We start from the raw sequence: 25,057 nt of genomic DNA on the forward strand, positions 1-25,057 counted from the left end.
AGGCATAGGATAGGGAAGGCAGGCTGAAATGTTTTCCACTTAATAGAGGCTCAGTAATTAAGGAGCATAGTTTTAAGGTACAGAGCAGGAAATTTTAGAGGAAATTGGAGGAAATGTTTTTATTCGTCCAGAAGATAGTGTGTACCTAGAAATCTCTGTTTAAAAGGGCAATGTGCATAGCAACTCGCAATAAATATTTAGATGAGCACTTGAAATACCACGGAAGTAGACAAATTTACAGGCCAAACACTGCACAGGCACAAAGTCAAAGGCCACCTTGTTAAAGCTCTGACTGTGGGTTGATACTGTCCTCTGCTGACCCACGCGTCATGGATTATACCAGTTCTGATTGGCCAGCGCCCAGCCGCAGACGACATTCTGATTGGTCGAATCGGGGAGATGATGCGTTCGGATTGGTGGTGCTGGTGGGCTTTGTGACGTGCCAGGGCGGATGTCTGCCTGTGATTGGCTGAGTCAGAGGAGAGTGTTGGGCCACAGGAAGATGGCGAGTGTGTCGTCCTGGAGCGAGCCTGAACCTGAGTCTGGGTCCAGCACCGGGCCAGGGGCCGCGGCTTCCGATAACAGCCCGAGTCAGGCTACTTGGCAGGAGGGCGGCGATCCGGCCACACCCCGATGGGGCCCTCAACATCCCGGCGCCAAGGAGCTGGCGCAGCTGTACTCTCCCGGTAAGAGAGCAATGGGAGGCGGAATGAGAGGCTCATACACCGCCGCCCCATACACCGTCTCCTCGGCCAGCACTTCCACCAGGCTCTGACCGATACCCTTCTGGGTGGCAGTGATTATCGTCATGTCCGGGAAACGGGGTGTCAGTGGGACTGCAGGAGGAGAGGGGGAGCTGATGGTTCGGCGAATGAGCCTGACTTCCTGAAAACTACTGCAACTGGGGCGATCCACTGGTGCAACGAATCGCTCTTCGTTGCAAGGGACGATCCCTCTGGTAATGGGAAACCCACAGTGAGTGGGTGGGTGGGGGAGCACTCTCACATTTAAAGCCGCAGTGAGACTTCCCCCTAAAGCTGGGGGAAGACTGTGACTTTCTATAAGACCATAATATAGGAGCAGAATTAGGCCATTCGGTCCCTCCAGTTTGCACCGATCATGACTAGTATAAAGGGATGGGAAAAGCGGGGGTGACCAGATCTTCCCTCTTGTGGACGAGGTAGAAACTGTTCCAAGATGCGAATACCGTAGATGTTGAGGGTGGAATAATAAGGTTGAGATTCCAGTATCCATTTAACTGTTTTATGATTGTAACACTTTGTTTGTTTGTTTAAGATCAGGCTTCCCATTGCACAGCAAACACTCTTGAGACTGCTCTGTCCAAAAGTGTGTTCTCGATTTAATCTGCAGTCTGTGTTGAATTAGGTGACTACAACCTGGGCGGTGACCTGTGTTGTGCTGAGCTCATACTTTTAGAGTTGAAAAGACGAGGAAGATTTTATTTCCCTGAGAAAGATGAAACAGTGACCTAAAATTTTGGGTTTGGAAAAAGCTGACTTCAAGTGGATGAGAGAAAAATCATCCACAAGTAAGCTAGTCAAGCCTGTTGATGAGTGAAGCAACTATACCACATTTTGTTTTCAAATATGAGAAACTTCTAGTGCCAAGCAATGTCCATTTTTGTCTTTTAAAATGAATATTCACAAACTCAAATTGATTTGACTTGTTTCTAGGTTGTGACATTAACAATTCTTATTTCATTTAAGACAGGGGAAATAGGTCTAATAGACCTAACAAGTTTCATAGAATACCTACAGTGTGGAAACAGGCCATTTGGCTCCACTGACCCTCCAAAGAGTAACCTACACAGACCCATCCCCTATTACTCTATATTTACCCCTGACTAATGCACCTAACCTGCACATCCCTGCATACTATGGGCAACTTAGCATAGCCAATTCACCTAGATTGTGGGAGGAAACCAGAGGAAACCCACGGACACATGGGGGGGAATGTGCAAATTCCATGCTGACAGTCACCTGAGACCGGAATCAAACCCAGGTCCCTGGTGCTGTGAGGCAGCAGTGCTAACCACTAAACCACTGTGCAAAGTTAGTATTCCAATTTTTTTATTAAATATTACCACAATGACAGCAAAATAAATTCCAGTGAACTAGGTTATTAGCCACAAATTTCTATATAGGAAGGTGACTAGTTTACTGTGCAAGAGATTGCAACCTTTTTTGAGCGATTACAGTGATGATTCCTGACCTCCTCTTTAATACTGAACACAAACCTTCATTTTATATGGCTTTTTGCATGATTTCCAAATAGGGCAAAACCATGTACATCCAGTAAACAAAACTTGTTTGGAGTGTAATCACTGTTTTAAGAAGCATAATTGAGTCCTGCATGTGGCACTGAGAAAATGACCAGCTGATCTGTTTTAGCGATGTTGGCTGAGAGAGAAATGTCTGACAGGACGCTTGGGGAGATCACCATACACTTTTTAGTGCTGTGGATATTTTTATGGCCACATTGGGAGATGATGCTACAGTGATAATGTCATTGGACTAGTAATCCAAAGGCCAGCCTGATGCTCTGAGGACATGGATTCACATTTGTGAACCTCATAGGTTTAAACGTATTCTTTTTAGAAAATGAATTCTGCCAACCTTGCCATATCTGCCCTGAATGCCACTCCAGATCTGCTGGAATTACCCAATAATTTAAGAATAAATACATGTTAGCACAAATATTTGGAGCTCAAGGATAATGTCAAACTTGCCTCTATTTTCATACTTTAGAATTATAAATATTCATTCAACTATTATTCGCAGTTAAGGAGGCTTTCAATTTATTGTACCTTTCTGTATGCTGAAAACCAGAGCTGTGGGCTAGCCAAGACTTTATGTAAGTTTAACATGTCTGCTTTGAATCTCACTCCTTTGGTCAATTCCAGCCCCTTATTTGCATTGTTTTATGGCTTTGGGTTATGTTACCATTTTAAATAATTTGTGAATCTGTACCCCACTTTCAAACACTCTTTCTCAAGGGCCATCTTATTTCTCTCACAAAGATGCAACATCTTGCAATTTCCCATTTATACATCCATTCTGAATTTTGCTAACAATGTCTCGTATTCTGTCACAATCTTCCTTGAGATTAGCTAAATTTTGTATTGTCTGTAGATATTTTCAATATTTTGACCCCTTAACTTTAAAATATTTAGATATATTTACAATTTATGACTTGTCAAATGAGATGTTGGCTAACTAATGGGTATTGTCATCACCTGTTATTCATACTCCCTTGATTTGACAATTGTTCATCTGATGGCCATCTACAGTAAAAATTGACAGTAAGTGTCATATAAATTATTGAGAGCTTTAGCATAAGGAACATTTGATAAAGGAATGTGTCAGTGTCCTCTGTGTGAACACTAATAGTGTTAGTGGATTATGCTGGATTGCACTGTGTGTTCTTGAGTTTCTTCTCAGCCTTCCTGGAATTCACTGGAGCTTAGTCAAATGTAACATTGGAGTCTGAATATCAAAACTCAAACTGTTATGTGCTAGCCACATTTTAGACAGAAAATCCTTTCCAAAGTTTCATAGCATATCCCAAAAATAATACTTTAATTAGTGCCACTAGCTTAATTCTGCATTGGTGACTCAATGTTGAGAACTAGTATTTTCCTTAATGTTCTGTTTCCAGAGCTTGCCAAAAGAAGAATTGAGAGGATTCACAAGTGCACTACTCGCTTATCTGAAAGATTGTTATGCCAAAATACTCAATAGACAGATAAAATACTTAATTTCATACTGTACTTCAGAATATTCTTCTCAGATATCCTTTGAAATTGATTGCTTTTTGCCACTCTGGTGTGGATCTTGAGGTGACAAAATGGTCCAATGCTGGATCTGTAAACACTGCTGGATGTGAGGTTGGGGGATAGATAATGTTCACTCAAGCCGGGTAGGTAGGATGCTGTTGTTTTCATGTGCCCCTTCCATTGTTTGCACTTGTTCTCCATGTGCTAGAAATACTTGCAACACTCTCCATAAACACCCCTTGGCACAAAAGGTAAAATCAGATGCAGGGTCTCGAGAGAAATGAGGACTCAGCGTGGCAACCTCCTTCCATGTAGCTGTTGGGACTAGCAGCCTCAAACTGGCTGACTGCTTTCTGTGAACAGCTAGACTGCTAAAACTAAACCAGAGTAAAGCTGAGCTGGGAGAACTGGCTATTCCCCTTTCATTGTATAAGTGTTTCCTTTAGAAACTTGAAAGCTGTTTTCCTGAGGCAGTATCTGTTACCTATAGTCAAAAACCCACCCAAGCCAGACTTTTTGGAATCGCTGCTTTTACAAGCTCTCTGGGAGGAAAGAAAAGGACACTTAACCTTGTTAAAGGAGCAACATCATCACAAGTCTTCTCCAGCATACAGATGGTATGGTCTACCCAATGCAACTAATTGATCCTAGTCGGTGTCTTACTGCTGGGGATGTTGGCCTGAAAGGAAACGCTGATATTGGAGCACCTATTCTGTCAGGAAACTTGTAGGATTTTGTGTAGCCACCAAGGCATTGTCTCAAGGGATTGAGATGTACATTGTCCATGACTCTGCATATGGCTTATAACACTATTACCCTTTAAACCATGATCTTGGTGCTGGGTGTGAAATATTTTAATCAGACCTGGTTCCTCAGAGGGCCAAATGCTTCACTTAGCACACTGATTTAGTTTTTAAAAAAAATCACTTGTGGGACGTGGGCATTGCTGGCTGGCCAGAATCTATTGCCCAAACCTAGTTGCCCTTGAGAAAGTGGTGGTGAGCTGCCATCTTGAGCTGCTGCTGTCCACCTGCTGTGGGTTGGCCCACAATGCTGTTAGGCAGGGAATTCCAGGATTTTGACTCAGCCGCGATGAAAGAATGGCAATATATTTCCAAGCCAGCATGGTGAGTGGCTTGGAGGGGAATTTGAAGGTGGTGTTCCCATATATCTGCTGCCCTCGACCTACTAAATGGAAGTGATTGTGAATAAGGAAGGTGCTGTCTGAGAATCTCTGAATTTCTGCAGTGCATCTTGTAGGTAGTACACACTGCTGCTCCTGAATGTCAATGGTGGAGGGAGTGGATACTTGTGGATATTATGTCAATCAAGCGGGCTGATTTTGTCCTAGTTGGTGTCAAGCTTCTTGTGGTGTTGAATTGCTTTCTGCCCTCACTGAGAAAAGGCTAAATAAGTATGGAAAGTGTTGCATATTGACCAGTGATATTCAGTGTGGCAGGAACGATTGGTAGACAGCCTTCTGTTTTCTTCTGGATGTTTAACCCAAGGCCCATTTCTCTTGTGAATACACCTGATGATTGTTTTTACCTAGGCTCCAAACTATGACTGCAGATGCTGGAAAACAAATTCTGGATCAGTGGTGCTGGAAGAGCACAGCAGTTCAGGCAGCATCCAACGAGCAGCGAAATCGACGTTTCGGGCAAAAGCCCTTCATCAGGAATAAAGGCAGTGAGCTGGAAGCATGGAGAGATAAGCTAGAGGAGGGTGTGGTGGGGAGAGAGTAGCATAGAGTACAATGGGTGAGTGGGGGAGGAGATGAAGGTGATTGGTCAGGGAGGAAAAAGTGGAGTGGATAGGTGGAAAAGAAGATAGACAAGTCTGGACAAGTCATGGGGAGAGTGCTGAACTGGAAGTTTGAAACTAGGGTGAGGTGGGGGAAGGGGAAATGAGGAAGCTGTTGAAGTCCACATTGATGCCCTGGGGTTGAAGTGTTCCGAGGTGGAAGATGAGGCGTTCTTCCTCCAGGCGTCTGGTAGTGAGGGAGCAGCGGTGAAGGAGGCCCAGGACCTCCATGTCCTCGGCAGAGTGTGAGGGGGAGTTGAAATGTTGGGCCACGGGGCGGTGTGGTTGATTGCGGTTATCTCTGAGATGTTCCCTAAAGCGCTCTGCTAGGAGGCGCCCAGTCTCCCCAATGTAGAGGAGACTGCATCGGGAGCAATGGATACAATACATGATATTAGTGGATGTGCAGGTAAAACTTTGGATGTGGAAGGCTCCTTTAGGGCCTTGGATAGAGGTGAGGGAGGAGGTATGGGCACAAGTTTTACAGTTCCTGCGGTGGCAGGGGAAAGTGCCAGGATGGGAGGGTGGGTCGTTGGGGGGCGTGGACCTGACCAGTTAGTCATGGAGGGAACGGTCTTTGCGGAAGGCGGAAAGGGGTGGGGAGGGAAATATATCCCTGGTGGTGGGGTCTTTTTGGAGGTGGTGGAAATGTTGGTGGATGATTTGGTTTATACGGAGGTTGGTAGGGTAGAAGGTGAGCACTAGGGGTGTTCTGAGAGCGGAGGTGCGGGATGTGGACGAGATGCTTTGGAGGGCATCTTTAACCACGTGGGAAGGGAAATTGCAGTCTCTAAAGAAGGAGGCCATCAGGTGTGTTCTATGGTGGAACTGGTCCTCCTGGAGCAGAGGCGGAGGAATTGGGAATATGGGATGGCATTTTTGCAAGAGATAGGGTGGGAAGAGGTGTAATCCAGGTAGCTGTGGGAGTCGGTGGGTTTGTAAAAAATGTCAGTGTCAAGTCGGTCATCGTTAATGGAGATGGAGAGATCCAGGAATGGGGAGGGAGGTGTCAGAGATTGTCCAGGTAGGGTCAGGGTGGAATGTGTTGGTGAAGTTGATGAATTGCTCAACCTCCTTGCGGGAGCATGAGGTACCGCCAATGCAGTCATCAATGTAGCGGAAGAAGAGGTGGGGAGTGGTGCTGGTGTAATTAAGCAGAGGAAGAGGTGGGGAGTGGTGCCGGACCCTGGTCGCTATGAACATAGACTCTTATGTACAGGAGCTCAGTGGAGGTTGTGGTGGTGTTAGTTGTAGAGTGGAGGTGGTGCAGATTGAATAGATTCCCACATCCTGTAGATTAGGCCCGTAATAGCAGGAAGATTCATGGATATGGGATGGGTGTTATGGCAAAGAAGATGGATAAAAATATTTAATGATGAAAAAGTATTATTTGACACCGGTTTGTGCACGTTTTGAACCGATGGTGGATCTGTTAGTGAAGATCACTACTTGCGTGCAATCATGCAACAGATGACTAATTTTTGCAGACAACCAAATTTGAGCAGAATGCATAGTCCCTCCCAGTTGAGAGTTGAAGGCCTTTGGGGATTAAAACATACCATATCTAGTAATTACTACTGCTTTCTGTGCAGTAGTAATTTGTTTTGTGAACATCCTGACAAATGCCCCTTGATGAACAAAATTCTCAATTCAGCTCTGGTGGGAGCTGTTCAGCTAATGGGAGGGGGTGATTGAGAAGCATTATGCCAGTGACCTTCCTGCGGCAAACAGTAGGGGGAATTCCCTTGTAGTTCCTACAGTTGAATCTTGCTTCCTTTCTGAAAAAATTGTCACAAATTGTTATATTTTGGCAGGAATTTTGTCTGTGCAAGTGGCCTTGTTGGTTCCCAGTTATCGGGTGGCCTTTTCAACCTGTAGTGTAGAGATGATGATGAGTAGCATGCTGTGGGCAAGACCATAACATGCTCCTTCCAATAAGTGCTCACTCTTTCTGAACTTCATGCATGTTGCTCCATTGTTAGTTGGGTATGTCCTTGGTTGCTTGCCCTTAGATGGGTTGTGACTGGGCTGAAGGATCCATGTATGTCAAGGCTATCAGTGAGCTGTGTGTTTTTTGCCCTTTCTTCATCACCTGTTCTTGGATTACGCTTGTTTTTGTTGGACCTCAGCCGTCATTTGTCTTTAGATTGCTTTCTTTTCCTTGAGCATTTGTCAAGGTTCAGGAATACCTTGCACTTGCAATTTTACTAGCTCCTGATTGTTTTTATCAAACGAGTCTTGGTGTTTTCTTGTAGAGAATCTCTTTGCAGGTACTACATAGGGATTTAACATAGTTTGTTTCTGTTCATTGAGCATTGCCACATTAGCTATGAGGTACTGAACCAACTAGGTTTACTTTGAGTCTGTCGCCATTGAATTACCTGTTGGCACAACAATTTCAAGGTTGGCAGGGTGATGGAGATAGTAGACTACACTAGCTGGTGACTAGTGCAGCATTTCTCAGTTCCTGTCATAGCACAGATGATGTGGACAAGTGAGGATGCAGCAGTTCAAGAAGGCAACTCACTACCACTACCCCTCAGGGCAACTAGGAATGTGCCATGAATGCAGGCCCAGCCAGCAATGGCCCCATTCTGAGCGTGAATTTAAAGACCTTGGAGTCCCATGCTCAGATGATGTGGCCAAGCAGGTGCCACTGTCTGGAACGAGGGTGTTCTAACATCGCAGAATGATGACTCTTGCAGTTTGCTTTCCCTACATTGTGTCCAAGTTGCTTTTTTCTAGATCAGTTCTGGCCTTGAAATCACCAAGGGGAATTGACTTGTTTCCCTTAGGTTACAGGACAATGATTTATCAAGGGTGGTGTTGAATTTCTCTATGGTATCATCCAATTTCCCTGATTGGGATTTATGCACTGATGATCGATTTGGGTAAGCAGAAGGTGGTAGTGAGACATTTTCTTTGTTGCTGAATGGGACTCAGTGATGGTCAACAATTTTAGTTTTTATGATTAAGCCATCCATATGGAGTCAGTTCTTTCACTTTTCTGATAAGTGAGCCAGAAGGTGCCTGTGCGCGAATGCTTTTTTCCAAATGTGGTGTAGCTGTTGCACACTACACAGAGCAAGGTTTTTGTTCCATGTCTGGGATAGCTGACCGGATCAGAATCCAGGTTCTGATGTACAGACTGGGACAATTTTCAGATTATAGAATAAATGGCAAGCTAGCTTTGTGCTGAGAAGGTAGACTTAAAACTACTAATAAAGATTTTGTATAAACTTTGCATTCTTTGCTCGGTTAAAACTTAAATAATTCTCTTTTCTTTTCCCACAGTTAAACGATTTCAAGAATGGGTATGTGTTATTCTAAACGTCGTTCTCATGAACTGCAATTTCTATCATCTGGTGATGAATTTCAGCTGGGACCACATCCATTTGATCCTTATTGGAATTAGTAAGTAGACGCTTAGCAAGTAAATATTTCATGTACTCTGCAATAGAATTATAGCCCAAAATTCCATCCTATTTGAACCCAAATTGAGCTTTACATACCATAAGTGATCATATCCTCCTGTCTCCATAACATTGCCCACCTCTGCCCCTCTAAGGTCACAAGAAACGGGAGCAGAAGTAGGCCTTTTGGCCCATTGAGTTTGCTCCACCTTTCAATAAGATTATGGCTGATCTGATAGTCCTCAAACCCTTCCTCCCTTTTCCCTTAATTCCTTACTGATTAAAGATCTAACTCTGTCTTAAGTATACTTTACGTCCCCGTTTCTTCAATGTTCTGCAGTAAAGAATTCCACAAACGCTCTCCTCTGAGAAGAAATTCCTCCTCACCTCTGTTCTAATTTCTTCTGAGATTATGTCCTCTGGTTCTAGACAAACGCAGCAATGGGTCTGGAGTCACATGTAGGCCAGACCAGGGAAGGATGGCAGTTTCCTTCCTAAAGGTGGTTAGTGAACCACATGGGTTTTTAAGACAATCGTCAATGGATTCGTGGTCATCGTTAGACTCTTAATTCCAGAATTTTAAAAATTGAATTCTAATCTGGGTCTCAGATAATACAACTAGGCCATCGTCTCCCCTGAAAAGACAAACCACTTGGCATTGACCTAAGGCATGGGCGCAAGAAACCAGTCTGGAGACCGTGTGGTAAAATTTAAGAGCCACCCCAAAATTGGTCAAATAGCTTTACACATTCCAATGAATATCAATGCAAATAATTTATTAAGGACCTCACCCACTTTCTCTGGCTCCTTTTTTGTCCCTGAGTGGGCCTACCCTTTCCCTAGCTATTCTCTTGCTCCTTATATACATAGAAAATGCCTTGGCATTTTCATTTTGCTATTTGCCAAAGGCATTTCATGGTCCCTTTTAGCTCTCCTAATTCATTGTTTAAATTCTTTCCTGCTTTCTTTATATTTTTGAGGGCTCCCTCTGACTTCAGTTTCCTAAACTTTACATATGCTTTTGTTCTTTTTGACTAAATTCTCAATTTTGCATCATCCAAGGTTTCTGAATCTTGCCATCTTTATTCTTCATTTCACAGGAACATGCTGATCCCGAACTCTAATTACCTGGCTTTTAAAACATTCCTAATGTGGATACACCCTGAAACAGCCACCACGAATCTCCATTCCTCAGTTTCTGCGTAATATTGTGGTAGTTAGCCTTTCCCCAGTTTAGCTCTTTCACCTGAAGAGACTTTTATCCTATTCATAAGTAAGTTACAACTTTAGGTATGTTGTGGTTCTGTTCGTCGAGCTGGAAGTTTTTGTTGCAAACGTTTCGTCCCCTGGCTAGGCGACATCATCAGTGCTTTGGAGCCTCCTGCAAAGCGCTTCTTTGATGTTTCTTCCGGTATTTATAGTGGTCTGTCCTTGCCGCTTCCGGGTGTCAGTTTCAGCTGTCCGCTGTAGTGGTTGGTATATTGGGTCCAGGTCGATGTGTTTGTTGATGGAGTTTGTGGATGAATGCCATGCCTCTAGGAATTCCCTGGTTGTTCTCTGTCTGGCTTGCCCTATGATGATAGTGTTTTCCCAGTCGAATTCATGTTGCTTGTTGTCTGCGTGTGTGGCTACTAGGGATAGCTGGTCGTGTCGTTTCGTGGCTAGTTGATGTTCATGTATGTGGATTGTTAGCTGTCTTGCTCTTTGTCCTATATAGGGGACGAAACGTTTGCAACAAAAACTTCCAGCTTGGCGAACAGAACCACAACAACGAGCACCTGAGCTACAAATCTTCGCACAAACCTTGAACTTTAGGTATTCCTGAAATACTCCTTCACTGAAACTTTGATCATCTTGGGCTCCTTCCCCAATACCAGGTCTCATATGGCTCTTTCCCTATCCTGGACATACCTAAGAAATCCACACCCATCCACCCAACCCCAGCTTTTGGAACTGAGTCCCAGTTAATGTAGGCGAAGTTAAAATCACCCACCATAACAAACTGACTTTAGATTTTTTTTCCCATAATCTGTCCACACATCTGTTCCTCTATCTCCTGTTGGCAGTTGGAAGGTGCGTGGTGCAACTGCATCTGTGATTGCACGCTTCGTAATCTTCAGTTCTACCTATATGTCCTAACTGGACGAACCCTCCAAGGTGTCCTTCCTCAGTACAGCTGTAATATTCCCTTAATCATAACACGACTCCCCTACTTCTTTTACATTTCTCTCTCTTGCCTGAATTATCTAAATCCTGTAATGTTAAAACTCCCAGACTTGTCCTTCCCCTAACCAAATCTCTCTCATAGCTACAAAAATACAGTAATGTAGCAATCGAATGTTGTATTTATATCAGCCTCCACCACTTCCTCTGGCAGCTCATTGCACTCTACATGAAAATGTTGCCCTTTCAGTCCCTTCTAAATCTTTCCCCCCCTCACCTGAAACCGATGATATCTAGTTCTGGACTCCCCCACCCCAGGGAAAAGACCTATCCATGCCCCTCATGATTTTATAAATCTTTATAAGGTCACCCCTCAGCTTCTGATGCTCCAGGGAAAACTGCCCCAGCCTGTTCAGCCTCTCCCTATAGCTCAAATCCTCCAACTCTGGCAACATCCTTGTCAATCTTTTCTGGACCCTTTCAAGTTTCACAATATCTTTCTGATAGGAAGGAGACCAAAATTGCACACAATATTCCAACAGTGGCCTGACCAATGTCCTGTACAGCCACAACATGACCTCCCAACTCCTATACTCAATGCTCTGACCAATAAAGGAAAGCATACCAAATGCTTCACTATCCTATCTACCTGTGACTCCATTTTCAAGAAACTATAAGCGTGCACTCAATGTCTCTTTGTTCAGCAACACTCTCGAGGACCTTACCATTAAGTGTATAAGTCCTGCCCTAATTTGCCTTTCCAAAATGCAGCATCTCTCACTTATCTAAATTAAAAAACATCTGCCACTCCTTGTCCCATTGGCCCACCTGATCAAGATCCCGTACTCTGAAGTAACCTTCTTTGTCCACTACAGCTCCAATTATGGTGCCATCTGCAAACTTATTAACGATACCTCTTTTATGCTCACATCCAAATCCTTATGTAAATGATGAAAAGCAGTGGATCAGCTCTGATCCTTGTGGTACACCACTGGTCACAGGCCTTCAGTTTGAAAGGCAACCCTCCACCACCACCCTGTATCTTCTGCCTTAGAGCTAGTGGTTAGCACTGCTGCCTCGCAGTGCCAGACACCCGGGTTCAAATCCCGCCTCAGGCAACTGTCTGTGTGGAGTTTGCGCATTCTCCCCATGTCTGTGTGGGTTTCCTCCAGGTGCTGCGGCTTGTTCCCACATCCAAAGATATGCAGGTTAAGTGAATTAGCCATGCTAAATTGCCCATTGTGTTCAGGATGTGTAGGTTAAGGTTATGCCAGCTGAGGCCAAATGAGCATTTCACACAAGTTTAATATAATCTCCTTTCTCTATCCCTCTATCCTAAAGCCTAAAATACTCAAATGAACAACTTTCAACCTGTCCTGCCTTTAATCACTTAACTACCTCATTCCTCCACATAGTCCTCTACTATTTCTCTAAAATTGTTTCTTCTATTTTTATAGTTAAATTATTTCATGGCATTGCCATCTGCAGGTCTGCCACATTGCTGTCAACTTGTCATTTTTCCAGCTTACACTGACATGCACGTTGCTGACTTCCTTCACTCTATCATTGACAAACATGTCATCAGTTGTTTGAGTCCTAAGCTCTGGAGTGCTCTCCCTAATCCACACCTGACTTTTAACTGTCTTTTTAATCATGTTTTTCTCATGAATAACCTTTTTGTTTTGTATCCTTTTGATAAGTACTTCACAATATTTTTCTACATTTTAAGTGTTATGTAAATACAAGTTGTTAAACAGGAGTTCATTAATAATTTACAGTAATTATAAACTACACAGCTTTTGGATAGATTTTTATTTGAAGAATTTGTTAATAATCCTTAAACACTTAAGGTATATACATCTTGTAAGTTTTTGTATAGCGGACTCATGTTTGAACTTGTTTTAATCCAGTTGCAGGGATGGTTACTGCTGATTTTGCATCAGGATTAGTCCACTGGGGAGCAGACACGTGGGGTTCTGTTGACCTGCCTATACTTGGCAAGGTATATATCCAAATTTATATTTTTCTGATTTTCGTCAAACTAATGATAAAAACCAGTATATATAATGTCCAATTTGTTATTGTGATCTGCAAGCAGTAAGCTGCAATACCTTTCTTTACTGTTTATAACTTGTGAATTACATTATTCTCTTCTCCCATTATAATTTACTGGGGTGAGGAAGCACATGAAGACTTCAAAACTGGGAGAGAGTAGTAGATGGAACAGAACAGAGCCTCAATCTTGATGACTAAATCGGAGTTCTTCCATCAATTTCTGTGTAGTAAACGGCCTAATTGAAATGCTGTGATGCAACCAAATTTAAACATTGAGAAAACTGATATCTTAAGTAGATTTTTCTTTTAAAAACTCTGCCTGCGTTTTCCTGATCATCTTTTCCCTTCCCAGGTGCTCATTGAGGCTGACCAAGATGTGTAGTCCCATGTTCTGATTAGCAAATTGCCATTCAGATTCAGTGTCTTAGTGGCAAAACAGAATTCAACTTCAAGCTTTTCAACTTTCTGCTTTGCCCCTTTGCAACTGCCCTGTCTCCTCTGTACTTTTTCTTTTCCATGTTTTGCTTACTTCCTACACCTGACTTTAATCCTGTTTCCTAAACTGCTCCTTTTTTAAAGAATCTTATCCAAAGTTCTAACATCTTCATCTTGCACTTGTTCCACCTGATCAGTTCCAGTGAAGCTGTCTCTTGTTTCCCTTATCTTTCCAAATTCATGTCTTTGTTCGCATATCAACGCACAGCCTTGATCAACTATACCAATAACTTTCTCCAATGTTTTATCCCAGGCTGTTTTTAACAGTTCACAAAGACTTAAGTTCTGTGAATGTGCTCCCTTTTGACTATCTCTTCCCAACTCTTCCAACTCTCCCAAACACCCTCCCACCTCCAATCTCCCCACTGCCACTATGGGTGTTTGTCCATAACCTGCAAACTGCCTACCTTGTTTCTGTAAAATCTTTGGCTAGTTTTATTTCTCTGTTGTGAAATGCGTTCACATTTGCAATTAAATACACATTTGAGTTGTGTACCAGGAAGTGGTGGGCCTGACTCCTTAACTACTTGTTCATATGGTTATTGATATGTTATGTTTGCCATTCAAAATGTACCTCTACCTTGGTTTGATCATCAGCTGGCCACACTGCTCAGTTGCAGTGTTCTCTTGATAATGCTTTCGGGTGGTACTTTAGAGTCTGCATTGGGAACGTCCACCAGTTATTTCTGGTAGTTGCTAGAGGTAATTTAATGTATTTTTGTGATCCATTTTAAGAATCCTTGGCTCCTCACTATGGGTAAACGTGCATCAAACAAATCTTTCTCTGCTACTTCCCAGCCTTTGAAAGTTGCCTTCATAATTCACCGGAAATAATAAATCTAGGTGACAAAGCTAACTCGATATTGATTTTGGCAAAGTTAAGACTTGGCACATGAATGCTGATGCCAAATTGCACTGACATCCTCAGTCTTGATGTTTGTTTATAGATGAAAAGCTAAATTCTGCTAACAATTCAATTCTGAAGCAAATTTTCAATAGTAAATAAGTACAAATATCTGGAACTTGTCATTCTACAATTTTATTTGTTCCTAGAATGTGGACATTAGCTGGTACAGCCAGCTTTTGTTGTACAACCTTATCTGCCTGTAAAAAGGTATTTGCGAGCCATTGCCTTGAGCCATGGCAGGGTGTGCTCTGAAAATTCCTATCTGCTTTACTCAAGATAGCCATAAAGCCTCACATTATTCTGATCAAACAATCCAGACTTTTATTTACGTGTTGTGTACTTTTATCGTACTGAGACTATGCACTGTTAAAGTGATGATATTATAATGTAGGTGCATCTTTACAGCTAAAATGTTCACATGCAAAGTTTGTGTTTCTGCAGTTATATTTCCCTCCTTTTTTCAGGCTTTCATCAGACCATTCAGAGAACATCATATTGATCCAACTGCTATAACAAGGCATGACTTCATTGAAACAAATGGTGATAATTGCATGCTTACTGTGATCCCCCTGGCTAATATGGCATACACGTTTTTAACTGTATCTCCAGGTATGTTGATTCAGTGCATGAATTTTTCAAATGCACTGTAATTGTCAAAGAACTATTGCTGTGGGATTAATCACAATCATTTCATCCCTCTTAAAAGCGTCCCCAACTGAGTGGATTTATCTAGGGAGCAAATGAGCCAATCAAAACAAAGTCCTGGGTTTCTGTCCCAGGATCATGCTGAGTTAACCAGTTTCGTTAGAGACAAAAACTGCAGATGCTGGAATCCAAGATAGACAAGCAGGAGGAACGCAACAAGTCAGGCAGCATCAGGTGGAGGAGAACTTGCGGGTGTAACCCTTTTTCAGGACTGGGGTTGGCTGTAAGGGAGCTGCAGATTAAAAGGGTGGGGTGAGTTGTGTGGACGCATGTTTGAATTGACAAGAGTTGCCATTTGGAATTACAGCAAACTTTTTGCGAGGACCAGGAGTGTGCTGGTTGATTAAGAGGTCCACGTAATTGATGTACAAACACCCAAAGTAATAGAAACATAATGTGGAGGGTATATGTATCACTGTTAAACTTTATATATAGCATAGATTACTTAAATAAATGCAACTTTGCCTGAAATAAAACTTGTTGGCAGACGGTCTTCTCACTTGCACCCTCAATTGACTACTTGGGCGTCACAATATTGCCCTAAACCTCTAGAAATCTTAGGTGTATAATTTTGCTGGTTTGAGTATGCCACTTAAAACAAAGTTTGTTGTGCTATCCAGTAGCCCTTTCTGTAAGTACTCAGCTGACTACAGAATTACATCCTGCTCTGATATACTATGCTATCTGACACTATGTTAGCATTTGCTGAAATAATGAGTCTGATACTTGCTGATACACGCCAGTCCTCCAGCATGCTGTTGCTCTCTGAGAGGAAGGCAGAGGGGAAATTGGGAAAGGAAAAGTATAATTGTTGACATTCATGTTCACTGTTTTATTAGACTTGCATTTAGACTCCAAGAAATTTAGTTTTCAATGAGACAATTATGTTAATGCAGACTATTCTTGATTCAGCACAATTGCTCAAATTAGTACATTATGCTTCAGTATGAACTATGTAAATGGATGCTATGCATTACATTTTTGTTGTGGTTCTGTTCGCTGGGAATTTGTGTTGCAACAATTCGGCGAACAGAACCATCACAACGAGCACCCGAGCTACAAATCTTCTCCCAAACTTTGATCATTACATTTTGTCCATGCCCCTCTTTAAACACTGTTAGCTGTGGAATGTGTAAATCCTGAAGGGTTCTCGGCAAACTGAAAATCATCTGTTAATATTTGAACAGTTGAACAGAGTTTATATTGTTGCTTACATATTTCACTTTCTCACCTTTTTCTTTGTACTGGAGAAGTTCATCTGACGTTCTTTTATCTGATTCCTTGTATTTACGACCAGGACTCTGGACCAGTCTAAAATTGAGATGACTATGCAGAAAACTATCAAACCTGCATATATTTAAAAATCTCCTTTCAGCTTTCCTCATGATCTTCTCTCTAAAAGAAAACAACCACAACTTGATCTTCCATGCTTGTTGCAACCTTCCATTTCCTTTAAATCACTCGCTTGCTCTCTTTGGTGCTTCAAACCGTAGCATGGATTATCGAACAAAGTAAAATATTTTGAGAGAAAATGGGAATTGCTGGAGGAACTTGGGTCTGGCAGCATCTGGAGAGAGAGGTAACTTCAGAACAGGTCTGAAGAAGGGTCACTGAACTCCAAACATTAACTCTTTCTCTCCCCACAGTTTTGGACAGACCTGAGTATCTTCAGTTTTTGTTTCAGATTTTTAATATCTTGTAGTTGTTTTTATTTTAGTCTTTTGGTCTGCTTTAAGAACCTAATACATTTAACAGGATCTCTCCATGCTCCATTAAGTCTTTTATCATGCATGGAGTGATTGTTATTCCTACTCCAAAATAAATTCCAGTCATCATATCGAACTTTATTTACCATGAACCTGCTGATTCTTTACCTTTCTATCTTTTTGTGGGATTGTCTACTTTCGCTATAACTCCAATTTGATATTACCTGAAAGTTTTACTGCAATATCTCCTACTTTGAGTCAGATTGATTGATTATGTAAGGATGTTGGACTGGTCACAGAGCTCTCCTGTTTTGCGGTAGTGTGCCATGGCAACTTTTATATCCAACTAAGTATGATGTGGACATCTCAATATTGCACTAATGTTGCTAGATTGTGCTCAAATTTCCAGAATGGGCTTGATCCCATGGACTTGCAGGTGGTAGGGGGACAAAACAGCACACCTTTCTTATCACAAGTAATCCTATATAAAAAGGTGGTTCTGAAATGTTTTTATATGTTTATTCCGATTAGGTATGCAAAGCTGTTCAACCACTTTCATGTTTCAGTGCCATGAAGTTCCCATGAAGAGGTGTCTTTCTTTCTGTATCTTGAGTTCTGCTTTAGACTAGTGTGGAAAATTTTACCTAAGCCTCGTGTGCGAGGCATTTTCAGCTGCTGTGGATATGCTCTGCAGGTGTGATGGACAGCAAAAGAGATTCTCATCTCTTGCCAGAATTCATCGAGGCAGTATGTTCAGTGTTAACCAAGTAGAATACTTACAAATAATGAAGAGATACAATGGACTAGAGATGGATTTTTCCCAATATTTTTTATACAACATAGGCTGTTAATTTTCAGTAATAGCTAAAGGTGTTTGGCTGTCACTGGAGAGCACAGATGTTTGTTCCAGCAGGGAACATTTGTCGGCCCATTAATTCTAGTGTCGGACATTCTAGCTGGGGTTGACTCAGGTCAGTGTTCAAATTAGAGACCATTAGAGACGACAACAATCGGGGGAAAGCTTCAGTATGAAACCAACAACTGTCTTTTCCAAACTTCTACAGATTGACCATTACTGAGTCAGAAAAAAAAACTAATTTTTGGGAGAGAGGTGAGAAGAATGAACAAATGGAGATCTCGTAGCAGTGTTTCCATAGAATCCCAACAGTGTGGAAACAAAGCATTTGGCCCAATAAGTCCACACTGACCCTCTGAAGAATAACCCACCCAGACCCATTTCCCTAACCTATTACTCTACGTTTCCCCTGACTAATGTATCTAACCTACACACCCCTGAACACTGGGCAATTTAGCATGGTCAATTCACCTAACCTGCACATCTTTGGACTTTGGGAGGAAACCGGAGCACCCAGAGGAAACCCACACAGACTTGGTGAGAATAAGCAAACTTCACACAGACAGTTGCCCGAGGGTAGAATCGACCTGGGTCGCTGGTGCTGTGAGGCTGTAATGCTAACCACTAAGCCACCATGTCACCTTACATTCCATATTGCTTTCTGATATCACAGAGGAGTGACCATTTCCTCACCACAGATGCTCAGTAGCAGTCATGTGCCACCCAGAATAAGCACCACACAAATTCACCAATATTCTTTGTAGAATCACAGAATTCCAAAAGTGCAGAAAGAGGCCATTTGATCCATCAAGTCTGCACTGGCCTTTTGAACAGCATCCAACCCTCATATTTACCATAGCTAATCTATCTAGCCTGCTAATTCCTGGACACTATGGACAATTTAGCATGGCAATCCACCTATCCTGCCCATCTTTGGTCTGTGGGAGGAAACAGGTGCAAAATGCAGAAACCCACATAAACACAGGCAGAATGTGCAAACTCCACCCAGACAGTTGCCCAGGGCTGGAATTGAACTCTGGTCGCTAGTGCTGAGGCCGCAATGCTAATCACCAATCCACCCTGGCCCCCAACCTTGCACCTTCCAAACCCACAACCACTACCATCGAAAAGGACCAGGATAAACAGTCATATGAGATTACCATCACTCGCAAGTTCCTATTTAAGTCTCTCATGCTCACTCAGACATATATTACCATTCCTTAAGTGTTGCTGGTTTAAAACCCTGGAACTCTAACAGCCTTTGGGTATACCTACATCAAATGGATGCAGTGGATCAAGAAGACTGCTCACTATGACCACTTTCACAAGAGCCAGTAAGAATGGGGAATAAATATTGGCCTGGCCAACAAAAGCTACATGTCATGCAAGGTTTTTTAAAAAAAAATCAGTGAAGCTAACTAAACAAAAATAACTTTTTAAAATCCTTATTTACTGTTTGTTAAACAAGCAATATTTTATCAATGTTAATATATTGCCCTCTGCATCATGTGCTCTATCATAATCCAAATATAGTCTACAGTACTCCCCTTATCTCTTTTTACTTCCTCAAAAAGTGCTAATAAATGTTTAGACTATTTTCCTTTCAGAAAAGAATGTTCACTGCCTGATCATGTTGCTCCTGCTTTAATCTGCTTTATACTGCAATCTCTCAATTCCCTGTGATGGATATTATGCTAACTGGCCTATAGTTTCCAGCTTTCTATGAAGTCATTATGCCTGTGTGCTTGGCAGTAAACACAAATAGATTTTGAAACCAGCTGATGTCGAGGAGTAAGTTGCCTCTGCAGTTAGTTGTAAAAACAAAAATATTGATAGTTTTAAAGGCTGCGGCCTAATTATGAAAAATCTATTTCATCTTTGATTGAAAGAGCCATTTTACCTCTGGTAACATTGGATCAAGCATTATAGCATTTGTGGAATTACCTCACTCATTCAGTCAATAAAATAAAATAGAGTTGAGTCTTTTGAGTGTCCTTGAGGTGTAAGAATTTAACTTGAGACCAAGGTTGGTTAATTTGTTTCCGGGATCTTCAGAACAAAATGAGTTATTCTGTGTTCTGTGTCCTGATGCTTCTTTCCAATCAGTATTGCCAATGGGAGCTCTTCCAGAGATTGAGTTTACAGCCACAGTGTTGCATCTGGCATTTCATCTGTTTGTCAAAAACAGCTCCTTGAAGTACAAGCTTGTTTGGAAATTCCATCTCCGTGCAAGTTCTGTCTTTAGGCTTGTTAATTGTAGGCTGAATCAATCTCTAACATTTGAACATTCTGAGCTATAAATCAATTTGAGATGAAGGGCATTTCACACCCAAACCGGGTCTGGGGGTGGTGGGGTTACTGGTTGGTTTCATTGCCTTTGGATAAAATGTTTAATTATGGTTGGCTGCCTCTTGTCTAATCCGCATTGGTTTCCTGAAACTTGGCCACTTGTGTGAATCAGTTGATGTCTATGGCTATTTGAAGTCTGTGATTTTGATCTCTTTTTAAAACCACTTCAGTCCGTGAAAGTCTTTGGTATTAAGTTGGATGATGGAATCAGAAATGAATAGTCCATATTTTTATAAAATTGTCAGCTTTCTCTAAATGCCTTAAACCTTCCACCTTTTCTCAAATTTTCATTTACTGCGATCATTTAATTTCTTCAAAAAGTCTCCAGGAAGTACTATGAAGTGAATAAACATGTTTTAATTGCTAATGAAATTGATGTTTCCTTTTGTGACATCCAATTTTCTCAATGCAACATTTTTCCAGTGAATTCATAATTCTTTTTACAAAATGAAAGGAAATGAGCTTGGCCAGCTTCCCTAATCTTCGGGGAGAAAGTGAGGACTGCAGATGCTGGAGATTAGAGCTGAAAATGTGTTGCTGGAAAAGCGCAGGAGGTCAGGCTGATCCCTGAAGAAGGGCTCATGCCCAAAACATCGATTTTCCTGCTCCTTGGATGCTGCCTGACCTGCGCTTTTCCAGCAACACATTTTCAGCTTCCCCAATCTGTCCCACTGCCCAGCTGAGAGCTGGATGTCTGTTGTTGTATCAGCCAGTGAAAGGTACTATTTTTAACCTACCCCGTAGACAGAAGTGCCTAGTCATCATGCAATGTAGCTTTTGGCCTGTATGATTAAGTGGGAAATGTGTAGGGTTCCTGAGCAAGAATCTGAATTATTCTGCACTTTCTTTGAAAACTTAAAATGACTTCCTGTACTACCTTTTTCAGAAGGTTGTAAAGAACTATCAGATCATTAACTCATCAAGAACTTCTGATTTGTTAGAGGTCGGAAAACAGTATCCCTTCATGCCCTAAAATTCAGATGTCAAACTCTGCCTATTTTCAATCCATAACAATTATATTTACTGTTTGACATTATTGCTCAAATACAATCAGTACTGTACCAGGTGGCAGTGTGACATTGGAGTGTTTGGTACTTGATTAATTAACTTTGATATCGTCCCATTTAATTCAATGTTTGTTCAATTTAATACAGTGGATGTTATTTTAAAAATTCTCTTGTGCCTTCTCATTTCACTGTCCAAAAATTACTGCAGAGCACCACCTGCAGGGTTGCAAGGAGTTTCAAGGCTATGCAAATATCTGTTTACTTGTTGTATTAATGCATGAAGTTTTCTAACATGTCACTTGCGAGTTTTGATACATTTTTCAGTAATTCATCAGAAACTGCAAACTTAGCAATATTTTAAAAAGCTGTGTATGAAATGCATACAAGCTGCCTGAAGGTTTTTAGTTAATTTTTAAACCAAGTTATTCACTCGTTTAAGATGGTAATCTAGAATCTATGGTGCAAAGCTTTGTTTTTTAATCTTGAATGGTGATGGGATCACATTTTTACTTTCAGCATAAAGGTTCCTGCTTTATCTGAGACCCTTCAGAGTTTCTGCCCTAACTCGACTCTCTTGAAAATCCCTGGATAATCAAGGTCTTACCATATTGATAATTTGGAATTAAGCTCAATAGGACAAAAAGAATTCTCATCCCTTGATGGTTATAGAGAATCTATTCATGGCATTAAGTGAACATCATTTGGATTCCATTTTCAGCTGCAAGTTTTCTATGACCAAGAACTCTTAACTGTTTTTAAGGATGTAAAAATACACTGAATTTATATTTGAATCTGGTTTTTTTATTTGACCATCATGTGGAACTGGTGTATCTACTGGGGCTTATTGATGGTCTGATCAGAACAATGCTTCAAAATTCCAGAAAGCACAGGTGATTTGACTGACCATATCATCTGCTGAAATGAATGTTTCATAAAACAGGTTTTTCATGAGCATAGAGGTTGTGGAGAAGGACTCTGAAGGATCTGTTGATGAAGTTAATATCTTTGCATATGTAGATAGTGAAGAGGGGAGTTGAGGAAGTATTAGAATTATCTATTCTTTAAAGAGGTGACTTAGCCAAGTAATGTTCAGTAAGTGGCAAAATAAAATAGCTTTTAATAATAAATTTCTTCTTGCACTCAAAACAGAATCCCAAGCTTGGGTTCTGCCCGACTGACAGCATCCATGCAGAATGGACTTTGTGGGTTTTATTTACATTTGTGCACTGAGAAAACCAAAGCTTGTTCCAAACCATTCCAAAAACATTGCACAGAACAAGAATAGCGGATGGTGATAGATGGAATATATTTGGTTTTAATGAGTGCAACATTAGGTGAGGAGTAAAAATGGGCATGTGACATGATGAAGGTTACTACACGTTTTAAGGTGTTGTGACTGCCTTCGTTTAAGGAATGAACTTAAGCAGAAGTAGTGTATAGAAAGGAGTTGTCAACCGTTTTGAATAGATGCAATGAAATAAATGTGTCGTCCCTCAAAATGCCTGTTATATGCCAAGGAACATTTTCTCCCCATTTCTACAAACTTTTGAGTTGAACTGCTTGTTTACTGCCATAGTTTGGAGTAAAATTTACACTGGATGGATGTGAAATCTTATCAACACGAGCTGGTTTTTAAATACCTGGGCTGCTGACTTGGAACTCACCTTGTGGATTTCAAAGTATTAACATGGTTACAGCACAGCAGCAGTCTGTTGTTTCTCTATTTGCTCCTTCAGATAGCCATCGTCCCTTTGCTGTTCTGTAACCTTGTAATTTTGTTTTTCTTTTGGGATTGAACAATTCCCTTTCAGGAAAATTGTTTGAACCTGCCTGTGCCACATTTTCAGTCAGTGCATTCCAGGTCTTAACTGCAGACTGGAAATTTCTTTTCCCTCCGTTAGGTTGCTGTTGCTTCCTTTGACAGCAACGTAAGTCTGTGCCCTCTGGTTCTCAGTCTTTTCATAAATGGAAATAATTTATTTCTATTCACTCTTCCCAGTTGTTGTGATTTTGAATACTTCTATCAAATCTCAACTATCTGTAACTTAGAATCATAGAGATATACAGCATAGAAACAGACCCTTCGGTCCAACTCATCCATGCTGACCGGATATCCTAATCTAATCTAATCCCATTTGCCAGCATTTGGCCCATATCCTCCAAACTCTTCCTACTCATATACCTGTCCAGATGTCTTTTAAATGTTGTAATTGTACCAGCCTCCACCACTCCCTCTGGCAGTTCATTCCATACATGTACCACCCTCTGCATGAAAAAGTTGCCCCTTAGGTCACTTTTCTATCTTTTTTTCCCCTATTGCCCTAAACCAATGCCCTCCAGTTCTGGACTCTTTTTCTCTCTCCCCCCCCCCCCCCCTAGATGCACCTTTTCAGTGGCCGAACCAGTGTTTTAAGCAGGCTTAACATAACTTTTTTTTGCTGTCTGACCCTTTCAATGAAGCCCTTGATACTGCAGTTTTTAATAATTGTTCTCTCAATTTGCCTTGACACAACCAATTGATTTTTGCAAGCATACACCCTCTACTCCTGCAATGTCTTTAGATCAGCTGTATGCATTCTTCCTACTAAACTAGATCACTTCACAGTTCTTTGCATTAAATTTCATCTGCCCATTCTTGCTTACTTCCTTTTGAAGTCCATTGAATTATTGTGAACCAGGAGAATGAAGTTTTATTATCCAAAAGTGTTGAAATAATGCCCTGTACACCAACATCAAGGTTATCAATACATATCCGAAAGAGCAGTAGTACTAATTCCAGCCTGTAGTGACCTCTGCTATAAACTCTATTGCAGCCCAAAAATAACAACCATTCACCAGTACATTCTCTTTATCCTGTCAATTGAGCTAATTTTGTATTCATTTTGCTCCTTTTCCTTTTTGAGCTACAGTTTTGCTCAAGTCTGTTGTGTGCCACTTTATCAAACAACTTTTCAAAGACCATCTATAGGTATTTTCAGTCTCTTCTGATGCACCTCTGGAACAGGTACCATATCAACCTTTCATGATCCTTTGATTGCCACCTCAAAATATCAAGCAGTCATGATTTATCCTTAAGTCCATGTAACATTCCCTAATTGATCTGCACTTGTTGAAACAACAACACGGGGCGGCACAGTGGTTAGCACTGCTGCCTGTCAGCAACAGAGACCCGGGTTCAGTTCCTGCCTCAGGCACATTCTCCCCGTGTCTGCATAGGTTTCCTATGGGTGCTCCAGTTTCCTCTCTCAGTCCAAAAGGTGTGCAGCTTAGTTGAATTGGCCATGTTAAGTTGCCTGTAGTGTTAGGTGAATGGGGTAAATGTAGAGGAATGGGTCTGGGTGGGTTGTGGGCCGAAGGGCCTGTTTCCACACTAAGTAATATAGTCTAATTGTGTTTGTTTAAAATGATCACTTCTCAAAATTCTCCACTAACACGGTTAAACTGACTAGCCTCTAAATGCAAGGCTTATCGTTACATCTTTTTTTAAACAAGGATGCAAGGTATGCAATTCTGCTGTTTTGTCTTCGTATTAACTCCATCTCATTTTATATGTTCATAGCAGGTTATGATATATCAGCTTTTTTCTGACTAATCATCTTTTTAAGCAGGTTGAGGATGTTTTGATAAGTTTGTGTCCTTTATCTCTAAGACATAAATTCTGAAAATTCACCTTGTACGAATGCTAGCTTTTTCAGTACTTGCTCAGGACAATGGTTATAAAATTGGTTACAAATCTTAAGGTGTGCTGATTTTTATAAGATTTACAGTCATCTTAAAATCACCCTTTACTTCTAAATGGTTT

General features: G+C 41.3%; 1 protein-coding gene across 1 annotated transcript in view; it reads left to right on the forward strand.

Moving 5' to 3' along the window:
- The first annotated feature begins 481 nt into the window (after positions 1 to 481).
- The window catches only part of LOC132822916 (plasmanylethanolamine desaturase 1-like), a 29,289-nt gene continuing 4,713 nt past the window's right edge, over positions 482 to 25,057 (forward strand). Inside the window, exons 1-4 of the mRNA XM_060836322.1 lie at positions 482 to 686; positions 8,894 to 9,013; positions 13,086 to 13,177; positions 15,097 to 15,241. Of these exons, the coding sequence (XP_060692305.1) occupies positions 503 to 686; positions 8,894 to 9,013; positions 13,086 to 13,177; positions 15,097 to 15,241 (541 nt within the window). The 5' untranslated portion in view covers positions 482 to 502. The remainder of the gene's footprint in view (positions 687 to 8,893; positions 9,014 to 13,085; positions 13,178 to 15,096; positions 15,242 to 25,057) is intronic.

Source organism: Hemiscyllium ocellatum, chromosome 15 (assembly GCF_020745735.1).
Source record: "Hemiscyllium ocellatum isolate sHemOce1 chromosome 15, sHemOce1.pat.X.cur, whole genome shotgun sequence".
In the NCBI taxonomy this organism is placed as follows: Eukaryota; Metazoa; Chordata; class Chondrichthyes; order Orectolobiformes; family Hemiscylliidae; genus Hemiscyllium; species Hemiscyllium ocellatum.